Raw genomic sequence first — 24,504 nt, forward strand, 5'->3', positions numbered from 1 at the left:
ATCATTCCATTAACAAAAGAGTGACTACTGAGTTTGAAAAGCAAGGTTATACAAATGTTAAATCCAAGCCAAAAGAATGAAGCATACTTTAGCAAGACCTTCTCCAAATTAAACATATAGTACAAATCGTCTAAGGAAATTAATTAAGCCTAAGCAAAACAGAATTAAAATGCTTACTATTTTACTATTACTGTCACCTGGAGGAAGACAATAGCACCTATGTAAGTGTACTGAACAGCAAGTTATTAATCCACAGTATGTCAAATTTGTAACAGATGAAGTCCACGTGGAATGTAGGAGTAAATTCAGAAAGTCAAGTAGATTGAAATTACTCAAAAATCCTCCTTATTTCCTCTGAAGTCTCTGCTAAAAAGCCCAGAGATCCTAGGTCATCCACAGAAATTTTCTTTTCCAGTTCTGAAGTCTATGATTCCATACAACTTTGAGGTCATTTTTGTCTCCTCTTAGTTCCTACTTATCAAATATTGGTTTAACTAGTGAAAGTTTATATTTTCAACTATTTCCACCTGATTGGACTACTCTAATTACAATGAAATCACTGTCACTCTATACTCTGTATTTCTAATTTTAAGTTTCTTGGACACTCCACTTTCTTGCCAAAGTAAGAAACCAGTTTCCACACAAACCAATTTCATTTTGATCATGCAAATTAACCTAGGGCAAGAAGTCCATAAGTAATAATGTAGGAAACAGTGCAAATCAGGCTAAGATAAGACTATAAGAAAAATAAATAGCATTATACTAATTCGGACTAAAAATTAATATATTTTGTATGAGCAAAAGAACCAACTGTCTACCCTACTTACTACAGTCAAGGTAACATTCTTAGAAGCTTATTTTATTCATATGGTCCAAAGCAAATTATTTAGGGAGCTTGTTTAAAATGTTACTTCCTGAACCCCACCCCAGACCTGCTGAGTTGTGCTGGTTGGGAATCCACATTTACCAAAAAAAAAAAATATATATATATATATTTTTTGGCAGGGGGTGCTGCGTTGGGTCTTCGTTGCTGCACGCGGGCTTTCTCTAGTTGCAGCAAGCGGGTGCTATTCCTCATTGCAGTGCGTGGGCTTCTCATTTGCGATGGCTTCTCTTGTTGCAGAGCATGGGCTCTAGGCGCACAGGCTTCAGTAGTTGCAGCACATGGGCTCAGTAGCTGTGGAATGCAGACTCTAGGGCACGCAGGCTCAGTAGTTGTGGCTTGCGGGCTCTAGAGTGCAGGTTCAGTAGTTACGGCGCACGGGCTTTGCTGCTCCACGGCATGTGGGATCTTCCGGGACCAGGGATCGAACCCATGTCCCCTGCACTGGCAGGCGGATTCTTAACCACTGCGCCACCAGGGAAGTCCTAGGAATCTACATTTTTAACAAGCACCCAAGGTGATTCTGCTACACACTAAAGCTTGAGAATCATAAGTCTAATGGAAAAAGTACTGGTGTAGAGGTCAGAAGACTTACAAACATAGCTACTATCCTCAGCAGTTTGACCATGGATAAACACTTATGTTTCTCAATCTATTAAGCGGCATTATCTCCGCTCCATGTATTAGAGAGGAAAATGAGATAGGATACAGGTATAAAACTTATATACCATCATGTTTAATTTCCCCAAACAACTCCCAAATCTTTTAAAAATTTGGGTATATTGAGGTTATAACAAGGTCACACCACTTACTAGTTGCAGAGCTTGAATTTAAACCCAGGTCAAATTTCAAATGAGGTCATAAAGTGGTAACCTGTGGATCAAATATGGGCCTTGAACATGTTTTGTTTATCTCAGATTATTTTAAACTTTGAGCCAACGTTTATCAATTAGTAAATGTCACCAAAATATCTGGATTTCTGGTTTCTTTTTTAAAAAATTCACGTCTGGCAATACCTGAGACTATATTCTTACATGGTAACAATGAGCATGAGCTAGCTGAGTGGCAGTTATTCCTCTCTAGACATGGCACAACTCACACTACTTCCTACTGTCTCACACTCAGTGGGCTTCAATTGCGTATGTTACCACCTGGCCCCAACAGGCACCACAGTTTGCAATTCCTACTCCTGAGACTGTCCTTTGTTCCTTCCTTCTGAGCTCCCACTAGATTTTCTCAATTGGTAGCTATCTACTTCACAGGTTTGGAAAGACTCAGAGAGATAGAAAAGACTGAATTTAAAACTAATAAACCACATTTATAAATGAAAGATAATATTATTTTGTTCCCTTTTCTAAATGTACAATCCCATTACTTCAAACTTTGGTAGCCATTTTTAATAAACAATTTTTAGCTTTTTTCTTTATTAAAATATATTTCTCACAAAACATACTTTTAATTTTGTGTTATCATGTTTACATTTGGTCCTACTTTTAAATACCAGTGTTTCTTATGGAAGAATGTGGAGATTCCATGTATCAACTAACAAGTATAGTTGGGCAAATACTGATATAGCTGTTTGCTTCCTTATTCGCACAACATGAGATTTTTTTACTTGTTAAATCATTCAAGAAATAAGTTGAAATTCTAAGTTAGGTTGTTCAATTCTCTATTAAGCCCCCACTGTACCTTTAACTTCACAATTATGATATTATACTGCATTGCATTACATTTATTTGTTACATTCGTGTCTATATTAGACATGAGCCTCTGGAGGGCAGAGGCTCTATCTTATTCATTCTTCAACTCTTTAAGACTTACTACAGATCTGCACATTCTAAGGATTCAATAACTGTGTGCAGAATAAAAAACATGAAAAGCAACAGAGAACACATAAATGCCTAGCAATTATTATCATTTAGGAGTTTATAGTCTAATGAGAGTTAAGAGACACATAAACACAAATTATACAAGGTAGAATATATAAAATGCCACAGGAGAGAAATATAAAGTATAAGAAAAAATAAACGAGGAAATTATAGTATGAGACAGAAATTACAGTATTTTCTTTTCCCCTGGAGATCAGTTACCAACCATCCTTAAAAATGTGGCCAAGGTTCTTACCACTCAACCTAGTCTCAAGTTTCTAGCGAATTTATACAAATTTATATTTATCATAAACATATATGACCACTTCAAGTGCCCTAAGAAAAAATATCACATTCAAAGCTATCTCCAATTTTTTCAACCAGAATAACTATTGTATATTTTAATTCTGCAGTACTTTATTTCTCACCACCATCACATTTCTCCAGGAGACAGAAGTAACCCACCACACAGCACTGAAGTACATTATAGATAGCATACTGATTAAAAGCATAGGTTTTGGCAACATGATTCTACCACTTATGCTGTAAGATCCTGGGCAAAGTAATCCTTAGAATGTCCATTTCCTCATCTGTAAAGCAGGAATACCTACCGCAGAGAGGATTTAAATTAGACTATACATGTGCAAGCACTCTGTAAACACTTAATAAATGCTAGCTATTATAAAGGATTAATACTAAACCCAGTGAACAAAGGCTTGCTAGTAAGACACATGCATGAATTGACTGTACTTTATGCTTCGTAGTTGATTTGTTTTATCATCCTTCATAATTATACTTTCCTTTCCAGTTCCATTGCTATCACTCTATTCTATGCCCTTATCAACTCATACCTAGACAGCTTTCTAAATGGTTTTACATCTTCATCTTCAGACATACTTTGGCTAGACCAGTATTTAACTTCTACCACCAATGTCCTCATTGCTATAATGGAAAGAACAACAGATCACAAATCAGAGAATTGGGGACTGGGTTTCAGCACTTTGGAACCCTAAACCTAAATTTCTTCATCTGTAAAATGAATTTCAGATTAAATTAGCTTTAATATTTCTTCTTGCTATAAAACTCTATACCTCTCTTCTAATCAAAAACTGCCTTTGGCTTACAAAATAAAGTTCCAAATTGGAGCAGCATTAAAGCCTTCCACATTCAGTGTGGTAGTTAGGAGCATGGGTTTTGGAGTCAGAAAGACCAAGGTTTGTATTTTGATACTGTCATTTACTGGTAGCTTATTCTTGAGCAATTTGCTCAACTTCTCTAAGCCTCAGTTTCTTCCTCTGCAAAATGGGATTAACAATAATTATCTCATAGACTTGCTTTAAGAATTAAATGAGATATCTGTTAAGTGCCTAGGACATAAATAGTCAGTAATATTAGATTTGTGCCTATTTGAACCAATTTCCCATTACTGCCTTCTAGTTACGGTTTTCAGACTGCTCCTGGAGACCTAGAACCCTGCTTCAAACAAACAATTGTGGATTTTTTCCACCCTCTCTTTTATACATTAAGGTCCGACATTTAAAAAACATGTAATTTGAGAGGTTCTTCTGCTTTTAAAATGTATGAAATGCACTGCCCTATGGGCATTCTCTGCTCCAGCCAGCTAGGCCTACTCTTTGTCAACTGTAATCACTTTGTACACATCAGTTATCTCCTTTCTTCCGTAATACCTATTCCTCCCTCCTCAAGACTTCATTGCGAAGTCTTCCCTAGTCATTCATCCTTACAGAATTTATTCTTCAGCTTTCTTCCACTTATCTCCTAAAATAAATGGCAAACTCTATGAGAGTAAGGGCGGTATCTTATAATGTCATGTATATTCTTTATTATGGTCTCTTGAACATAGGATTTAATAAAAGTGCAACTAATTCCATGTAATTCTTCACCAGCGATTGCCTCTTTTAAAGTAATCTACCTTGATAATGTGCAAACTGCTTCTATAACTAGTTCACCCTTTTCTTAGGAAAAAAGTACTAGAACGATAAAATAGCCTTTTATACTTATCTGTTCTAAATCTTCATTAGTAAAATTTGCTACTTCCTTTCTGGTTATTTTGCTGTGAACTTAACATATATTTAATGTCTTCTGATTAAATAACGTCTTAACATATAGTTAATGTCTGTCTTTTTTTTTTTTGCAGTATGTGGGCCTCTCACTGTTGTGGCCTCTCCCGTTGCGGAGCACAGGCTCCGGACGCGCAGGCTCAGCGGCCATGGCTCACGGGCCCAGCCGCTCCGCGGCATGTGGGATCTTCCCGGACCAGGGCACGAACCTGTGTCCACTGCATCGGCAGGCGGACTCTCAACCACTGAGTCACGAGGGAAGCCCGTTAATGTCTGTCTTTAAATGTGACGATCCCTATACTGAGAAACAAGTAGTCTATATGGCATGTGAATTCACCATTTCCCCTTCTCCATTCCCCCAATCCCTTTTCCTTTCTAGTCTAGCCCTAAAACCTAGACTTCTTACTACAGACTGACAATTCTGACGAATTTTGTTTACTAACTGGGTTCATCTCTTTTGTTTATATTAACTAAATTCCATTAAGATAGTCAGAGGTTGTATAGAATCTGTATCTTACTAAATTTGATACATGAATTATTAAAATTATGCTTACCTTTGGCAATGTATAAAGACTGCATAGCTCATTTAATTAGCAGGGAACAGAGGCCATTATAGCTACAGGTTCCTTCACCTAGACCAGCAACAAGTATAACTAAGCCTTTCTGACAATCCATACTCTTTTGATTTGGGGGAACTACATGTCTGCTGTCCCCCTCAAACCTACTCTTATTTTCAGCTATCAGCTTTTTCTGAGAAGGGAAAAGGTATAAATGTATTGGGTTGGCCAAAAAGTTCCTTGGCTTTTAAAGTAAAAATAAACGACAAATTTTTCATTTTCACCAAGAACTATACTGAACAACGTATTCACCCTTTTGTTCCACTACCTTCTGCCATTTCCCAGGCAACTTCATAATTCCATCTTCCCAAAACTTTTTTTTTAATTAATTAATTTTTTATTTATCTTTGGCTGCATTGGGTCTCCACTGCTGCACACAGGCTCTCTCTAGCTGTGGTGAGCGGGGGGCCACTCCTTGTTGCAGTGCACGGGCTCTAGGCTTGAGGGCTTCAGCAGTTGTGGCACGCGGCTCAGTAGCTGTGGCTCACGGGCTCCAGAGCGCAGGCTCAGTAGCTGCGGCGCACGGGCCCAAGCCGCTCCGCAGCACGTGGGATCTCCCCAGACCAGGGCCCGAACCCATGTCCCCCGCACAGGCAGGCGGATTCCCAACCACTGCACCACCAGGGAAGCCCTTCCCAAAACGTTTTATCTTTTTGAGCAAAGAACTGTTCCAGGTGTCTTTTACAGTTTTCCAGGGAAATCAAATTTTTTCCATTAAAAGAATTTTGTAAAGACCAAAATAAATGGAAATCCGAAGGTGCAATGTCTGGTGAATAAGGCAGATGAATCAGAACTTCCCAGCCAAGCTGTAACAGTTTTTGCCTGGTCATGAAAGAAACACGTGGTCTTGTGTTAACCTGATGGAAGATTATGAGTTTTCTGTTGACCAATGCTGGACACTTTTCGTTGAGTGCTGCTTTCAGTTGGTTTAACTGGGAGCAGTAGTTGCTGGAATTAATTGTGTGGTTTTGCAGAAAGAGCTCATAATAGAGGACTCCCTTCCAATCCCACCATATACACAACATCACCTTCTCTGGATGAAGACCAGCCTTTGGTGTGGTTCGTGGTGGTTCATTTCCCTTGCCCCACGATCTCTTCCATTCCACATTATTGTACAGTATCCACTTTTCATCGCCCGTCACAGTTTGTTTTAAAAACGGTACATTTTCGTTACGTTTCAGCGGAGAATCGTATGTGGAAATATGGTCAATAACTTTTTTTTTGCTTAACTTATGTGGAACCCAAACATCAAAGCTATTAACATAACCAAGCTGCTGCAAATGATTTTCAATGCTTGATGTGGATATTTTGAGTATGTTGGCTATCTCCAGCATGGTATAATGTTGATTGTTCTCAATTAATGTCTCGATTTGATTGATATCAACTTCAACTGGTCTACCCAACCATGGAGCATCGTCCAGCGAGAAATCTCCAGCACGAAACTTCACAAACCACTTCTGACACATTTGATCAGTCACAGTACCTTCTCCATACACTGCACAGATCTTTTTTTGTGTTTCAGTTGCATTTCTACTTTTCTTGAAATAATAAAGCATAATACGCCAAAAATGTTGCTTTTTTCCCATCTTCAATATTAAAATGGCTACACAAACATTCACCAATTTTGATAAGTTTTTTTTTAAACGCACGCTGATATGACAGCTGTCACAATACAATCTAACAAAACTGTTTCAGATGAGGTTAAAGACAACTAAGCACTACTCGAGCCATCTTACGGAAAGAAATGAACGAACCTTTTGGCAAACCCAACAGAAACAGTGATTTCAAAGTTAGGCTTATATTCGAATGGCAGAGACTCAGTAGTTGTATGACCTTTCCAAAACTTCAGTTATAAAATGAGCATAGTAATATGTATTTCATTAAGTAGGACATGCAGAACGTTTAGATTCTAGATTTGGCACATAATACTACTGAGTTAGGTGCTATTTCCTTTCCCAAAGAAAAACAAATTTCAAAGGGAAACTAAGGTAGAAGGACAACTCAGCTTTTACAAAGATCCTATCCAGAAAATTTATCTATGTCATCAAAATATTAAAGGAAAGCTATTTTCTCCTCAGCCAAAGAATGACTTTTCTTAGGAAGTTAGGTTTTAAAGATCAACATTCTAATTTAACAATAAAGTCTAAATTGTAACCACATATTTCTATTGTATTGAATTCAAATCTAGTTTTTCTTCAGTCAAAAAATGTAGTAGAAGCATTGTTGGGGCTTAGCTAATGCAGGGTTTACCCAACTACATTAACCATTTGTTCGCTAACTGAAACTAGAGTGGGAGGAGGGACACGTACATAAAACCAAAGAAACCAACTCTACTCTGCTTTGATTCTGCCTATTCTAAGTCTTTTTCAAAATAATTATTTTCTATATTTTTAATAGTAATACAAGTATATCATAACAAATTTTAAAATACAGTAAAAAGCAACCCACTTTCCCTTCACAGTCTGCCTTAACAAAGATTTTTTTCTGCATAGTCAAGCAAATAAAAAATAAATATATAGGCATACCCCACAGAATGTACCCTTTTAATATCTCACAGTGAAATGCTTCAGTTCGTCTTTCTTGACACATCTTCCAGCCAATGGTTTCATACTGTAAAATTTTTATCTTTCAATCTCAAAAATCTAATTCAACATTTTAAGGAAAAGACAAGTGAGAAATCTGGAGATACATCCACATACAACTTGTAGGACTTCGGGAAAGCTGCTTAAGTATCAACAAAAGGTATGGACATGTTACTACATAGAAAGCAACTGTTAACAACCATAGTAATTATCTGGTAATCAGGAAGAAATGTTTAAGTATTTTATACCTTAATTTTTAAAAAAATTCATAAACAGCCAGCTATGTTTTAGAAATTGGTTAGGGGTTGGGTTGATGTATAAGCCATTTAAAATAATGGTAAATAGGTTCCCAAGTAGGGTTTTCATACAGAAGGTCTGATTTTCAGGAACAAAATAGTGATTTTTAAGCAGGAGGTATATATCTATCTATCTGCCCACTATACATGTATATATGTCATTTAACACAAGTGGTAGTTTACTATAATACACACTATTCTGCACCTTGCTTCTTTACTTAATGTATCTTGGAAATTGTTCTATACATATTGAGTACATACGAAACTAACTCAATCCTTTTAAAGCTGCATGGTTTCCCTTCACCCATTTTAGTATCCTATTTCTTCAAATCTAAAATGCCATTAGGGCTCCCCTGGTGGCGCAGTGGTTAAGAATCCACCTACCAGTGCAGGGGATATGGGTTCGAGCCCTGGTCTGGGAAGATCCCACATGCTGCTAAGCAACTGGACCCGTGTGCCACAACTACTGAACCTGTGCTCTAGAGCCCACGAGCCACAACTACTGAGCCCACGCACCACAACTACTGAAGCCCACGTGCCTAGAGCCCATGCTCCGCAACAGGAGAAGCCACCGTGGTGAGAAGCCCGCGCACCGCAACAAAGAATAGCACCCACTCGCCACAACTAGAGAAAGCCTGCGCGCAGCAGTGAAGACCCAATGCAGCCAAAAATAATTTTAAAAATTTAAATGCCATTAACCGTAAAACAGTTTTATGTGCCACTAAGAAAGAAATTTAAAAAGCTGCCAATTATAACTATAATGCCATTAATAAGGTGTATCTGATTTTATCTTTATTAAAATATGAAAAACTGTCTGAGAATCAAGGAAATATGGTAGACTATTTCTAATCTATCACAGTGATATAATGAATAACTTCAATCATACATTATTTTGTGCATTTCATGAATAAGTTAGATAGATAGAAACAGAATTACTGGATCTAAGGATACATGTATTTTAATCTTTAAGTAATTCAAATTGTTTTCCACAGTGGTTTTATCAGTTTATAGTCTCACTGGCTATAATGTAAGAACCTTTTCTCCAAAATCTGACCAGGCTACTCTTTTTTTTAAGCCTTATCCAAGCCAACAAGTGAAAAATGATATCTCATAGTTTAATATGCATTATCTCTAATATGAAAAGGATTGAGAATATTTTCAAACACCTAAAGGTCATTTGCATTACTTTTCTGTGAACAGTGCTCATATCGTTTCTCCCTTTCTATTTAGGTTATAAGTCTTTTACAAACTGATGATAAATACATAAGGAAATCTGTCCTTTGTCTGTAATGAAATATTACAGATACTTCCCCCAGTTTGTTTTTTTCTTGTTGTTCTGGTTTTTTACCTTATTTATGATGAAATACAGTCAAATTTATCTGTTTTTTTAATGTCTTCTGGGTTTGGAGTTAAAGTTAGAAAAGTTTTCCTCATTCTAAGATTTTTTTTTTTTTTGCGGTATGCGGGCCTCTCACTGTTGTGGCCTCTCCCGTTGCAGAGCACAGGCTCCGGATACGCAGGCTCAGTGGCCATGGTTCACGGGCCTAGCCGCTCTGCGGCACGTGGAATCTTCCCGCACCGGGGCACGAACCCGTGTCCCCTGCATCGGCAGGCGGACTCTCAACCACTGGGCCACCAGGGAAGCCCTAAGATCATTTTTAAAATAATAATTATCCCATTGTTCATCTTAATGATTTCATGATTTCATCTTTTACATTTAAATATTTTATTCATCTGGAATATATTTTGGGGTAAGGTATGACAGTGGGGATCCAACTTCTTTCTTCTGGGTTGCTATACAGTTGTCACAACACCATTGCTCAGTGACTGAGGCTCTTTTAGGTGTTCTAACTAAGAGCTCAGAATTACTGAAACAAACACCAAAATTAGGGGCTCAGGACCCTACAACATATACAGCATTAAAAGCACAGATCTGGGAGTCAGATATCTAGCTTATCATATTAAACTACCACTGTTACAAATTCTGGGAAATAGACAGTAGCAAGATAGAGGCTTCTCTATTTATGATTTTTATTATATTTAGGTTTTTGATGAAGACCTAAAGACGGATTATCTCAAATTCAGTTAAAATATCTAAATATACACTATACATCAGAGGTGTTAATAACAAGTAGCATTTATATAGTGTTTTACAGTTTGTATAAAGTGACTTCACTTACGTTAATTTACTTTATCCTCATAATCACTCTGTGAGAACAGAGGCAGAGATTTTAATCCCCATTTATTGCTGAGAAAAATAATTCAGTTATGGCAACTTGTCCCTTAAAGTAAGTGGCAAAGCCAAACTCTAACCGAAATCTTACGTTTCCAAATGCTGCTCACACTGCCTCATACCCTACACCAAGTACTTTTAAACAAAAATAAAAGAGAATCCCTACTCTCAAGGAACTTGAAGCAATTTGTCAATTAAATATTCAATTGATCACATACTAAAAAATATAAAACATGGCCCCTGGCCTTAAAAAACCTTCAAAGGTATACAGTAAGTTTAAAAAGCAAGACTTGGGGGACTGGAAAATAAGTCTGAAGAGCAAGAATGATGTCTTATCTACTTTGCCCATGGCTTATGCTATTTACAACTGGTATAACTAGAATACATTATTAGCTCAGTAAATGTTGGTTGTCTGTTACTGACTGAACCCTCTAGACAGCGTGAAATATTAAATAATACCACACCTCATTCATTTTTCTCAGGTGCTGAACTTTTCTTTGTGACCAAAAAATCAGCCAAATCATCAAAGGGCTTAGACAATATAACAAAGGAAGTTCAGGCACCACTTCTGGGCTACACCTACTTACCTATTTCATGGCAAAATAAAGATTCTGAGCTACATTCCATTCCATTTCAAAGCTGCCGGAAGGTTACAAAACAATTTCAAGAACCAAATCCAGCTCAACAGCCACAAAATACAACTATCATTTGCTGTTGCTTTATTCCAAATTAAACACGTCCTCTGCCTCTATAATAAAAACTGTCCATAACATTTCTCATCAACAGGCCTTTTTTTTTTTTTTTTTTGTGGTATGCGGGCCTCTCACTCTTGTGGCCTCTCCTGTTGCGGAGCACAGGCTCCAGATGCACAGGCTCAGCGGCCATGGCTCACGGGCCCAGCCACTCTGCGGCATGTGGGATCTTCCCGGACCGGGGCACAAACCTGTGTCCCCTGCATCAGCAGGCGGACTCTCAACCACTGCGCCACCAGGGAAGCCCAGGCCTTTCTTTATGTTGTTTCCTTCAGACATCTTGTCAACATATCTTTTCTACAGGTCTTTTATTTTTTTTAACACTAATAATCACTTACCTGACACACACACAAGTTCCTATTTTTTCCTAACTTTTGAAATATTTTAATAAATACTAGGGGAGAACAAAAGGTGAATAATAAGGGAAATTCAAGTACAAAATTAAACCCACTTTACAAAGTTTAAATTTCTATCGTACCACAGATAATTTTGCTTCAGAGTTATTATGCCCTATTCTCCAGCCTATCCAGTGACAAGTTATATACACTGTAGCCCCAGGGACTGGCACCCTTTGTGAAAATCTTGCATGGGTTGAAGTAATTTTTAAACGTTAACAAAAAAATCCTAAAAAGAGCAGGTTTAAATTTAGTGGATGGTTGCATGTCAAAAATGTGACAGCCTTAAAATCAAATAAAAGGAACTAAAGGTTGACAATAAACGAGTAAATGCAAAGAACTTACAAAGCCATGAGCCTAGAAATTATTTGCAGTGACTGGTCTATACAATAGTAAGGAGGCATGATTTTCAGTGGAGCAACAGGGCTTTCTTCAGTGGTTATTTATAGGAAAGGTTTGGTACAATGAAAAAAATCGTCATGAATTACCTCAATATACCATAAATGTGGCTGTAATCTAGGTCAAATCATGTGGGTATTACAGAAAGAGCTATGTAAGAGAAACCAGCACAATGCCTGCACAACGTTGAATGTGACACTAAAAAATAAAAGAGCCATTTACAAGACAATTAAAGTCACCCCTTAATATTGGCAATAGAATTAGGTTCCATTCTTTTTGAAGGGTAAAGATTGTACTAGCCATTCAAGGCAGATGGGCTTTTGCACAACAATGTGAATTTAGTAAACACTAGTGAACTGTACACTTAAAAATGGTTAAGATGGCAGTTTTATGTTATGTGGGTTTTGCCACAATTAAAAAGAAAAAAAAAAAGATGGGCTTCAAATTTCCCTGTTATTTTAAATAAATAATGGATTTATGAGTTATTGAGTGCTTATTACATTCCTATCACCATAGAGATGAAGGTGAAATATGGATAAAACCTAATTTCTCTTTTCAAGGAGCTCAAAGTTTAAAGAGAACCAAATTCAAAAGTGTTCTTAAAATGAAGCAATAATAATAATTTTCCATCACCCAAAAATAGGTGAGTATCCATTTACCTCACCTTTCTTAAACTCACCGTCTGTATGTCCCTCACTCACTTTCCCTCTGCAGGTTCTAGTTGTACTTTAAAGTCTCTGATGCTTACAATGAAAAATTCTAGGATTCAAACAGATTTGCTAGCCCCTATGAAATGCCCCCCAGTTCTACTCCCTTGTGTCCCTGAACAAAGAGAGTAACAATCAGCAATGCTCCTGGGAATCTCTGAATAGGAAGAGAGGTTTCAAATAGTAGGGAAAGATCAAATCCAATCTTCAGACCTTATTCTGAACTATCGCCTCCATTCAATTCAACCCAACACTTAACTATGCAAACCACTGGGACTAATCCTATCAAGAAGTCATTTCTACTTTAGTCCTGATTACCTTTCTCTCTTCTGGACTCTTACAAAATCTATGGTCTATGCCATACTAATTGCTCTCAACTGTATTCTTTATATCGTGTGCAATAAGTTCTTACGCCACTGGAAAACAATTTTAATGGTGATCAAATCTTTCTATCTGCCCAAAAGAATAGATGAATGCTTAGTAATAAATATTAATTTGAAATATATTTTTGAGCATTTCCTTTGTGTTACCACTGAATAGAATTTGTGGATGTAAAATATAAAAAGCAAAGGTTTTAAAGACTGAAACATCCTGCTTCATGCCCTGTCCTCTTGTGCCCCTTAATATACACATTTGAACTGATCAGACTTCCCATTCAAATTGTGGAAATTCATTTCCCAAATTCAAAGAATTAGTCAACAGTAGCGCCCCTCTCCCCAAAGATCCCTTTATACAACAAGACCCTCCATGACCAGAAGTAGAAGTGCAATGATTTCCATCATTTCTGAGGTAGTGTTCACATCTGCAAAGAACAAACAGTAGCCCTTGAATATGAGGGAGCTAAAAAGTGAATGGAGTTGGTTGGTTGGTTTCCAACTAGCAAGAACTCAGAAGCAGAAATGTTAGTATTTTGTTATCCAAATGGTTAGTATAGTTAAAAGAAAAAATAAATGCAATGGAAACTTTAAGCCATACCTTTCCCAGAGACTGATCTGAACTTGAGAAATGGCCTCTCAGAGAACCCTAAGAAGCCTCTGCTTCCATCTTATGTTTCATATAGGGTAATTTTTCTCTCTACTACTACATGGATTCTGATTACAGAAAAAGAACCAGGGCAATCACCAGCTTCAGGGAGAATTTGGGAGGGCAAAAATTAAACTCTGCTGTTGAATGGTTTTCTTTATAATACTGAAGCCACAATACAACATCACTAAAAAATACAAAGAAAGCACACTCCAATACTATGTACTTCATTTACTTCACCCACCCATCACCTCCACCCACCCATCACCTCCACCAAAAGAAACTTAAAACAGGTTGAGCCACACACAGTATGTCTGATCTGAAAGTATTTGTGACACAGCAGCTTACTCTTGCAAATTATTAGCTTAATAGTGATTTAAAATATAGTCACAGGAAAAATAGACTATTCTGGGGAGTAAAAGGCAAGTGGGAAAACCCAAACACTTTTTAAAGAAAGACAACAAATATACTCAGGCATAAGATCTGCCATCAGAAACATTTTCTTTTTCTTTCTTTTTTTTTTTTTGGTATATTTAAAAAACTTACCCTGAAGAGATTTTCCCAATCCCTGGCCCAGCTTCCACCCATGTTTCTGGAGTAAGCGATGTCCAATATTATCCTGACAGACAGAACAGAGAGACAAACCAAAAATATTCCAATAATATATTCTTCCCTTCCTAGTGATATTTAAACAGGTGATGAACAAGAGATAATTCTACATATATGCATGCAAAAAGGTGCTAATAATAGGGTAAATGTGCCCAATAAAGGGGGCATTAATGTAAAAAGAAATACTGGCTAGTATTTTATATGGGAAGAACATACAGGGTAAGGGTCCTTTCTGATGGTGTGCTGGGCAACTTTTGTACATAACACTTTTAAAAGGAGAAAAAAGGGAAGGGGAAAAGGGGAAGAATACATTTATGAAGTTTAAAACTAACATTAAAAAGCAAAAAATCAAGGTACTTATACAATCATATCCACCACCTAGACAGCACCACTTTATAAGTTTTTTAAAGAAAATCTACATTGTGTTTAGTTATTCTGCTTATGTGTCAGGCTTTCATGATACAAAGTAAGTTGTAAGTGTAAGACTGCCCCACCACTAGAAATGAAAACACAATCAGAGCAAAATCCAGGCTAGACTTGATTGGTTTTTTAATATATATATAAATATAAATATTTAACTAGCATGCAGCCAATATTAAACTGAAAAAAGTGAGGTTAGTAAAATAAGAAATTAAATTGATTAAACAGAAAAATAAAATGAGCTCAAGCACAGACTGAGTGATGCATTTCAACATGTAATCTAACAAAAATACTAAAATGTTAGAATGAAACAGGCCTAGCAGTAAGTTAACAGTAAAGAACCATTAGTGCATGTAGGGGAAAAAAACCAATATACATAATGTCTCATCTTCCTAGGAGCACAGTGGAAAAGATCTTTCAATGTAAACCACATGAAAAGACACCAGAAACAACAATTAAATGTCAGCTTTTGTGTAAGGGTTCAAGATCTTAGAAAACTCTGCAGACCTTTGTCCAATTCTTTGCTTTTTACAAATACTGCGAAGTACAGAGACAAAGCTAAAATAACCATTAACACTGTATGAGATAAAATGATGTTATTCATCCAAAAGAAAACATTTAAAAATTTTAAACACAAAGTGTTCTGTATGCATTAAAATGTAATTTATAACATTAATTGGGTATCACCATTTGAAAATAATCTCATATTTCCTGAAATCAAATTATGAAGTCAACTAAACCAATTAGTCTCTGAATTAGAATCAAATCTCATGTTAAATTGCTTTTATCTTCCAGCTCCATATTCAACGGTAAAATGGTCTTCGGAGTTACAAAGGAAAGAAAAAAATTATTTCACTATTATATTCTCTGACAGTAAGTTACAAAAGGAAAATTAAGCCTCCCCAATGCTCTGTTTAAAAATTTTTAAAAAAGGTCAACTTCCTTCTATGAGTTTATGACAGGATGCCAACTGGAAAACTGGGCTGAATTTCATTGATCAGAGGAACAAAGATTGGGATACTTTAAAAAAAACAAAAATGTGGCAAATGATAATGAGAAGTCTGTTTCTAAAACAAAACATGCAATTGTTTTAAACCTATATATACAAAATCATTACTGTGCACAAAAGGTCACTAGAGATTATTTTTTGCTAGCAACTTAGAGAATGAGAAAATGCTACAGCTATGTGTAATCCCAGTATAGAATGCCTAACTATTTATAAATAACTTTATCGTTAAAAAAATTTTTGTAAGTCTTAATACAAGTAATGTTAGCAGAAAAGGAAGATAAAGAGGGCTTTATAATACTACTGTGGAAATAAACTTACCTGTACATAAAATCATTGTTTTACATCATCGTAACTCCTACAACTGAATTAACTATGGGAAGGACAAGGATAGCAGAATGACTCTAAGATTATGCAGCTGATGGAAGTATTGTTTAATTTTTTAACAGACTAATTTTGTAACTATACTTGGCACAGATTTACGGTATTAAACCATGCTGACAAAAATTGTTGTCCCTTTTTTTAATTTAAGAAAACTCACTCTTTTGGCTAAGTGGAGATGAGACATTATGCTGTGTTATATTATGAATGCACTAAAATAAACAGACAGATGAAGCAGTATGCTATTTCCAAAAGCAGTGCAAGTGGAGTGAAAGCATTTCCATACGAACCTGGCTTTAAAAACTGGGCTGTCAAAAGAACAGTTAAATGTAACACAAAGTAAGAAACTGTCCAATCACTAACGGTCTTTTTTTTTTTTTGTCTTGTTTTCAATTCACTGCTTGCAATTAATGTATTTATTAAAGAAGAGTGAAAGCATAAGTAAATTCACGAGTCAAGACCAGCTGAGAGATTCAAGAGCAGCGTGTTGTGACTGACAACAGTGAAAGGAGAAGCAAATGTTAAAGGGAGAAGGAGGAAAAAGAAAAATTTAGGGTTATACACATTAGCACCACTTTTACAAAACCACTCAAGATGGCTGTCACCTTCTCAAAAAAACTATTGATACAAAATGGCAGTGGTATTTCTCTTCTAAAACTTTAGGTGAAAACTGTTCTTTAATTAAATCTACTTCCCCAAGTATGCACAGGGAATGAACTGTCAGGGGTTATATTAAAATTATTAACATGCCACTCTGTGTCCCTGCAGTTATAACAAACGCAACAAAAATAATAGGCGTATCTCCCAGAAAGTCTTCCCCTCACCAGCCTCCTAGATTAAGTGAATGACTAATACAGAAAATCTAAACCTTTCCTATCATTTCAGCCTATCTGCTTTTGGAGGAAAAAAGGCAGTTCTGTGACTCTGGAGAAATGACTAGTATTCATTATGGTCCTTTTTCCTACCAAAAAAAGAAAAAAGTTTTATAAACACTAGTCAAAACTCCAACAGGCTTAAGGATGATGGGTAACAAGAAAGGCACACCAAAATACCTTATAACAAAGTAGAACAAAGCAGACTTGTCTAATCTGAAGTGATCAAAATGTTCATTGAACTTTCACTGTGAAAGAGCAAGGGATTCAATGGCCAGCCTGTGAAAATCATTAATCTACTCTCTCTGGTTAGGTTGCCAATTATTCCCATGAATGTTATAACAGTAAACTGCAGTAAATAATTTGTAGTCCTAACAGGTAATCTAGACCTAACATGGGCAATGAGTACTATTTAACTTCTGAAATAGTAACAATTTACTATTTTGGTCACTGTAATAGTCATTAAAAAACTTTCAGTTTTTTATTTTTAAATAAAATATATAATTTGCGATTTAGTTATAATCTCATAGAAGCAAAAATAAATAATAGATTTTATTTTTTCTTTTTTAACACAGCCTGGTTTGTGACTAACAAAGGGGCATGTACAGTGACAGGTTGTTTATAATTTAAATGCACATGGAAGAAATGCAGGGAAATACACTATTAATAAAGCAACTGAACTTTGCCCAAGGGAAGTAGGCAAAAAGCTGGTTTTCCACACGATTCACAGAGCTCCCACAACCTGTTTGTTTTTTTTGTTTCAGGCCGTGTGGCACGGCCTGTGGGACCTTAGTTCCCCGACCAGGGATTGAACCCGGGCCCTCGGCAGTGAAAGTGCAGAGTCCTCATCACTGGACCACCAGAGAATTCCTCCCACAACCTATCTGTTAGTCTCTGTGCTTGAGACTCCAAAAATGGTGGCAGTGCAGCATTTTCTTTGGCTAGGCATGAAGTTTTTCTTAATTTTGGTTAAACTATGAAGCTGACCTAAAAACTCAAACTTTTTTCACCTAGATTATGTAAATTGGCCTTCACATTTTTTATATTTCTAAACTTAAATGTAAATTAAAGTGCCATATTTTAACCCTTTTTCCTCTGTATTATATGTGAGAAAGAATATAATTTTTAAATGGGAACATCATTTATAGCAAGAAATGTATATTATAAACAACTACCAATATGCTGAAAACACAATACCAGCCAAAAAACAAAAACAAAAAACCAACTCATTATTGTTTCATCCATTCCTCGACATTTTTATTAATTAAATACCAAGTAGAAAACTTTCCCAGGAACTTTGCTCCATGAAGCTGTATACCACCAGAGTAACAATGATCATTTTGGCAACAGCACCACCAATCTGTATAATGGGAGCCTGCCAAAATACAGATTAAAATTTACTTCACCGTGTGGGCCTGATTCCACATTTTTAATAGGAAATAGAATATCATGTCTCAAGAGAAAACTATACTACAATTATGTCAGTGACTAGATGAATACTAATTCCACACTGAATTTTCTTTTAGTTGACAGCCACATTCAATTTATACCATTTAGCTCATTTTCAACAGTGACAAAAATGGCAAGTCTCTTGAGTGGATTGTAAGCTTTGCTGATTGTGTATTAAAGACTCTAAGCAAAAACCAAGTGCTACTAGGTGAACCCATGCAAACAACAAGTTGTAAAAATTCCCAAAACAAAAAAATCTATAGCTCACTACAGATGACACAATGAAGACTAGAGAGAAAAGCCATATAGTAATGCTACACCATTCAGCTCCAAGAAGCACATTATTTATAGTGCAGTCCACATATGGTCACTGCTAAATGTCAAATCAGCAGTCTTACGGAGTTACAGTTTGGAACTAGTGGAGTCCACAGATCTAAACAGATATGCAACATGACAAAACCCACTTATACATATACTTCTAAATCCCTAGATATGCAAAGGAAACATCAGCAACTGGAATTTGAAAACTTAACATTAATTTTTAAAACCTGCTCGGTCAACCTGACAACTATACAGACAGAATTTTAATCAGTCAGGTAGAGCAAAAACCAAGTAATGGCTGATGAGTAGTTTTACTTCCAGCTGCAACAATGACAACATATTTTAAGTCTATGGTGCAGGCATTTTAACTTTTGGATAGCTTATAATCACTCTCCCATCTGACTTCTCATCTTCTTTCTATGATAAAGATCATAAAGGACCATATATCCTAAATCACATCAACCAATTCTTGGATCTATGGTGGAATCCTAGACTGGCCTATGGTTTTAGTTTAAGTTTTATTTGTTTTCTAAACATTTTATCTTTAAGTATATAGAGGTCATCATTATAGCTGGGACCTAAAAATCTCATAAAGCAATAACTTAAAATATAAGTTCTAAAAGTTTTTTGTAATGAGGGTAAAATATTAATACTTCCTACTTTCCTTTAATTCAGATAATCAAGTTGTCTGGCAATTCTTTAAAAATTTTCTTAGAACAGTGTTTTATTCTTGACCAGAAATTTCACTGAAAGATATCTGGTTGGCTGAAGTAAAGAAGGGAAAATAAAACTTTATAACAAAGATTATGAAATACTTTACAAATGCTGGATTTTGATGTGTTTTAAACATTTCCTGATTGAAACTGAAACACCTGTAATCATCTCAGGAACAAAGCTAATAAGCTTCAGAAGTTTACCAAAAGCATAATGCATTATCACATCTTTGTATCTCATTTCCCATTTTGCCGGTTCGCAACAAATTTACCCTATTACAAAACAAAAGGACCTTAATCCTATACTCACAATAACCCTTCACAAGGGCATATTCTTGGCACAAACCTGTGCAGAGACTTCCTCGGTTACCAGCTGCTGCAGATTACCTTTGTTAGAAAAAAAAATGACTAGACCTTTAGCTCCTGCAATGATCTGTAGACTCCCAAAGCTGCATATTTCCAGCCACTTTTGAGTTGCATGCTGTAGCAAAACAGTCAGCACCTCTCAATAGATATTGCTGCAGAGAAAGATTTTAATTCAGCAGAGACTCTTTCTGTGTGTTAGAAACAACGCCATTTCCCCCTAAAAACAAGATAGCTCAACAAGATAGCCAGCCAGCCAGACATATAACTAATATACACTTATTTGGTGAGCATTCCTAAGGTGATAGGGCACTTGGGGGTTACTACACTACCTATTTTGATGCCAATCATTTTAGGACTTTCTTTTAAAACTTTAAATTTATCCCCAAATGATTTGGTAACAGAAATAAAATCCCTCTCTTTTTGTCCCACTTCTATCTAACACCATGTCCGCTATGAAGCTCCTCTCCCCTACTACCTAAACTACCACATCACAAATAAAGCATATTTTAATGTGTTTCCGGAGTAAATTTTCATTGTAAGTATAATTTATTAATATACATCTCTGAACATGTAACTATTCATAAAAATATAAATATCTAGTCTGAGTACTATATACCATTTGCTATTTTTAGTGGAGAAGATAATAACCATTTAATAAATAAGGCATATATCAATTCCACTCCTACTTGTTGAGATTACTCAGTCCGACTGAATTCTGATAGTGTTCTCCCTATGACATGTGCTAGAAAAATTCCTGGACAGTGTGAGAGGAAAAAGAGCACTAGTCCCACATGCCAAAGGAATGACTTTTCCAAAAATCTTTAAAGGTAGCCCTAAAAGAAGGCTTTAAAATGTTAAATATCATTTAATTTACTGCTTTTAAAAAAACTTTCTTGAGTATAATAATAACGACTACTAGGCTGCAAACTTAGTCTAGCTAAATTTCCTGCTACTGTTGAGTTAGAGTACCCACAGAATTATAGCTTGTATAATATTAACCAACCATGTACCTTGTAGAATATGGTACTTGGACCTTTCTTCTGACAGCTATCTGTTCTTAAACTTTGACCCAAAGAAACATTTAAATAAAATGGAAAAATTAAATTATTTTTCAAGTACAAAGTATTGACCTAGCTAGCCTACAGATTTTATTGTAAAACTCTACCTTGTGATAATTCCCAAGATGATATAGAACAAGGCAACAACTTCAGTGATTTTTAACTTAGCAAAGTGGGCTTGGCATTTTATCCTTAAATCAAAACAAGACTGGGCTTTCAGCACATCAGGTGTGAATTCTCCCTCTGCAGCATTATCACATGCGTCATCAATTACTGCCATGCCTAAGTCTAGCATCATGCCAGCACATTAAGACAGAGGTACTATATGCAGTGTTCACTGGACCAGAAGAACAGAAATAAGAAGGGGAGGTGGGGGAGAAAGAAACCCTAGAGAAGAAATTAAAAAAAGGCAGACCGTGCAATACAAACCAGATCATGGCTGCTTAGCTAATATGGGCCAACTGCTGTGGAAGAAAAATGTCGAACACCCCAAGTTGTGTAAATTTCTGTAAACATCTAAACACACACACAAACACACACAACACCAACCTAATTAGGAACATAAATATATGTTGATCCTTTACTATGGTACAGTTATGAAAATAAAAGCTAAAGTTAAAATATCTGCTCTCTAAATTGCCTTATTTTCCGGAGGGAGGAGAAGCTAGTGTTTCTTAAAGGGAGAAGGGGGATGTCTTAACTGCTATAGAGATTCTCTCTTTGATGATTTTTCATTCAAGTTAACCAATAAATTCCTGAAACCCTTATTAAATGCGTACACTTAAGCACAAATATTAAATACTGACAATACTGACAAGTTTAGACATTTTAACAATGGGCTGTGTAATCTGAAAATAAAGGGCTTTTCAAAATAAAAATAATGTTCAAAAGTTAAGAGTCAGGAAAATAAATCTCCTTGTTCTATTGCTTTGCATCAATATTTAAAATTAAGTTGTGTGAAAAGATACAATCAACTTTTGACAAACACCAGACATCTCAAGCCACAGAAACCAAAATTACCATGTTTCACAAGAGTCTGGTAAATAAAACATATTAGTCCTTAACTGTTCCTAATGGAACATTTCACACATGATTGTGTTGCCCAGGAAAGGTGAAGCTTTTTAAAGGATCAAAATACATTTTACTCCTTTATTCAATTTACAAAAACACTAAACTTCAACTTGCTATCTTTAACAGGATATCAGTATGGGCCAAAAATGATATTTTTCTATCGAAATTCTAAATTGTCTCTAGATTTTTCACTGATTTCCCAACATATTAAATATTAGATTACAACCCAAATTCTATTTGATTACTGTAGGGCATGCAAGACCTCTAAACTGTACTATAAGTTATTAATAAGTTTAACTTCATTCACATCAAGTGTCACACGAACACTACCTATCTGTGACCCAAAATTAAGCACTGATCTTACCGATTCTATAGGCTTGTCAAGTGATGCTTGTTCAATTTCCAAATGTCCTTCTTCATACTGATCAAAGTGATTACCCTGAAAAAACAAGACAACAGTTATTTTTTCTGAAAGCAATAAATGCCAAAATTATTAGTAAAACTAATCAAACTAGGGGTTATTTTAACTTTTCATTCTTTTCCCGTAAACAATCAAACTATGCCACAAATTCAGACTTTCTTAAATTTATAAAAACAATCAGAAGTCTAGATCTAATAATGTGAACTCGTCTTCCTATGATGAACATTGAAACTGCTAACTAAAACATTATCAACCATTTGGGCTATCAACTCTTTCATAGGCTGACTGTATTAGGAAGACTGCAGAATCTTAAAAACAAAGGGCTGTATTGTGTTTCACTTTTCCTAAACAATCTTGTGCTACAGAAAATAAACCCTAACGGCAGAATGCAAATAAAATCTGTATCACAATACTGTTCAATGTTGACAACATTGCTTTTAACTAAAACTGCTAAAACATTCAACTTTAAATCATCAAGTTCTAACTCCAAAGTTTCAAGGAATTCAGAAACAATCTCTTGACACAGTATCCCAAATACAGCTATTCCTCTAATGATCTGCCAAAAGAGATAAGCATGCCTGTATAATGCCATATTTGACCACAATCAAGCAAGCTGTCACTGCAATTAGAATAAGTCAAAACAGCTCAATTGAGGATAGGTGCAGACAACTAGGAAATTCTCTCTAATCCTGGTTTTCTCTGCTCCATGAGAAAGGAAGAGCCCATACTTTGGCTTTAAATCAGAGTATCAATTTTCCGGTTTCCTTCGTGTTACAAAGTAGAGGGTATGAGGATTTGTGAGTCCTGAACTGACCTAAGTCAAAAGACCAAAGACTTCAGTCTAGCCTAAATTTAATTCAGGTGTGGAGTGGTATGACAACTTGAATGTTAACCTAACCAAAAATCACTTTGCTTTTTCAAAGTAAAATTTCAGTTGAAAGAATAAAGCTTAATGATAGCAAGCTCCAACATATAGTTTGCCACACTGTATCATAAACATTAGGTTACTTGTTTCCCTCACCAGAATGTGAAGTCCCTAAGGAGAAGAATGGTGGTCTTGTAGTGAAGAAAAAGTTCTGCAACTAGACAGTGGTGATAATGGTCGTACAACACTGTTAATGTATTTAATGCCACTGAACTGTGCACTTTAATATAATTAAAATGAAAATTTTTATGTTATGTGTATTTTACCACATTAAAAGTAATAAAACTGTGTGGTAGAGTCTATCCAAAAAAAGAAAGGAGTAATAGGACAGGAGTGGGGTTTCCAAAGACAAAAAGCTAATCTTAAAAATGGAATAGGATTTAATAGCAGGTATCCCTTCCAAGAATGAGAAAAAGCAATCATCAACAAACACTAAAATGTGAAAAAATAGCTATCAATCTTGAAAGTCTGTTTTAATCTTCAATATTTTGTCCAACGATCTCTTTAAAATAACACCTGCCTCTTGGCATTTTAACTTCTATTCCAACATTTAAAAGTTTAACAGTTACTTAAAAGGTGTTAATTGCAAAGTACAGCTAAATTCCGAAATAATAAATATCCAGATAATTAGATTAACTCAAACCTCACAGTATTATAGAACACCAATGTCCAGCCAAATCTCATAGTTCTCTTTCACTCTATAGCTTGATATGATCTAATTTTAAAAGAATAATCTCGGGCTTCCCTGGTGGCGCTGTGGTTGAGAGTCAGCCTGCCGACGCAGGGGACGCGCGTTCGTGCCCCGGTCCGGGAGGATCCCACGTGCCGCGGAGCGGCTGGGCCCATGGGCCACGGCCGCTGAGCCTGCGCGTCCGGAGCCTGTGCTCCGCGGCGGGAGAGGCCACAGCAGTGAGAGGCCCGCGTACCGCAAAAAAAACAAAAAAAAACAAAAAAAAGAATAATCTCAAACTACCAACAATAATTGGGTACTATTTTTAAAATAATTAAATCTTTAGAGTAGTTAACTTAGGACAACCGTGTTTCAAATCAAAGAAG

At 36.0% G+C, this 24,504-nt stretch overlaps 1 protein-coding gene across 6 annotated transcripts in view; it reads right to left on the bottom strand.

Moving 5' to 3' along the window:
- The window catches only part of GPATCH8 (G-patch domain containing 8), a 132,609-nt gene that overhangs the window by 51,583 nt on the left and 56,522 nt on the right, over positions 1 to 24,504 (bottom strand). For 2 of the 6 annotated variants that reach the window (XM_079904170.1, XM_079904171.1), the window contains exons 2-3: positions 22,467 to 22,541; positions 14,383 to 14,455 (exon numbers count right to left, since the gene is read on the bottom strand). Coding sequence is in view for 1 of the 6 variants with exons in the window: in XM_079904171.1 (XP_079760297.1) it covers positions 14,383 to 14,455; positions 22,467 to 22,541 (148 nt within the window). In the remaining 5 variants the exon portion in view is untranslated. Of the gene's footprint in view, positions 1 to 14,382; positions 24,415 to 24,504 lie in introns of those variants that run through there. The other 4 variants (XM_079904174.1, XM_079904173.1, XM_079904175.1 and 1 more) reach the window with 4 other exon arrangements.

This window comes from Stenella coeruleoalba (genome assembly GCF_951394435.1).
Source record: "Stenella coeruleoalba genome assembly, chromosome: 19".
In the NCBI taxonomy this organism is placed as follows: Eukaryota; Metazoa; Chordata; class Mammalia; order Artiodactyla; family Delphinidae; genus Stenella; species Stenella coeruleoalba.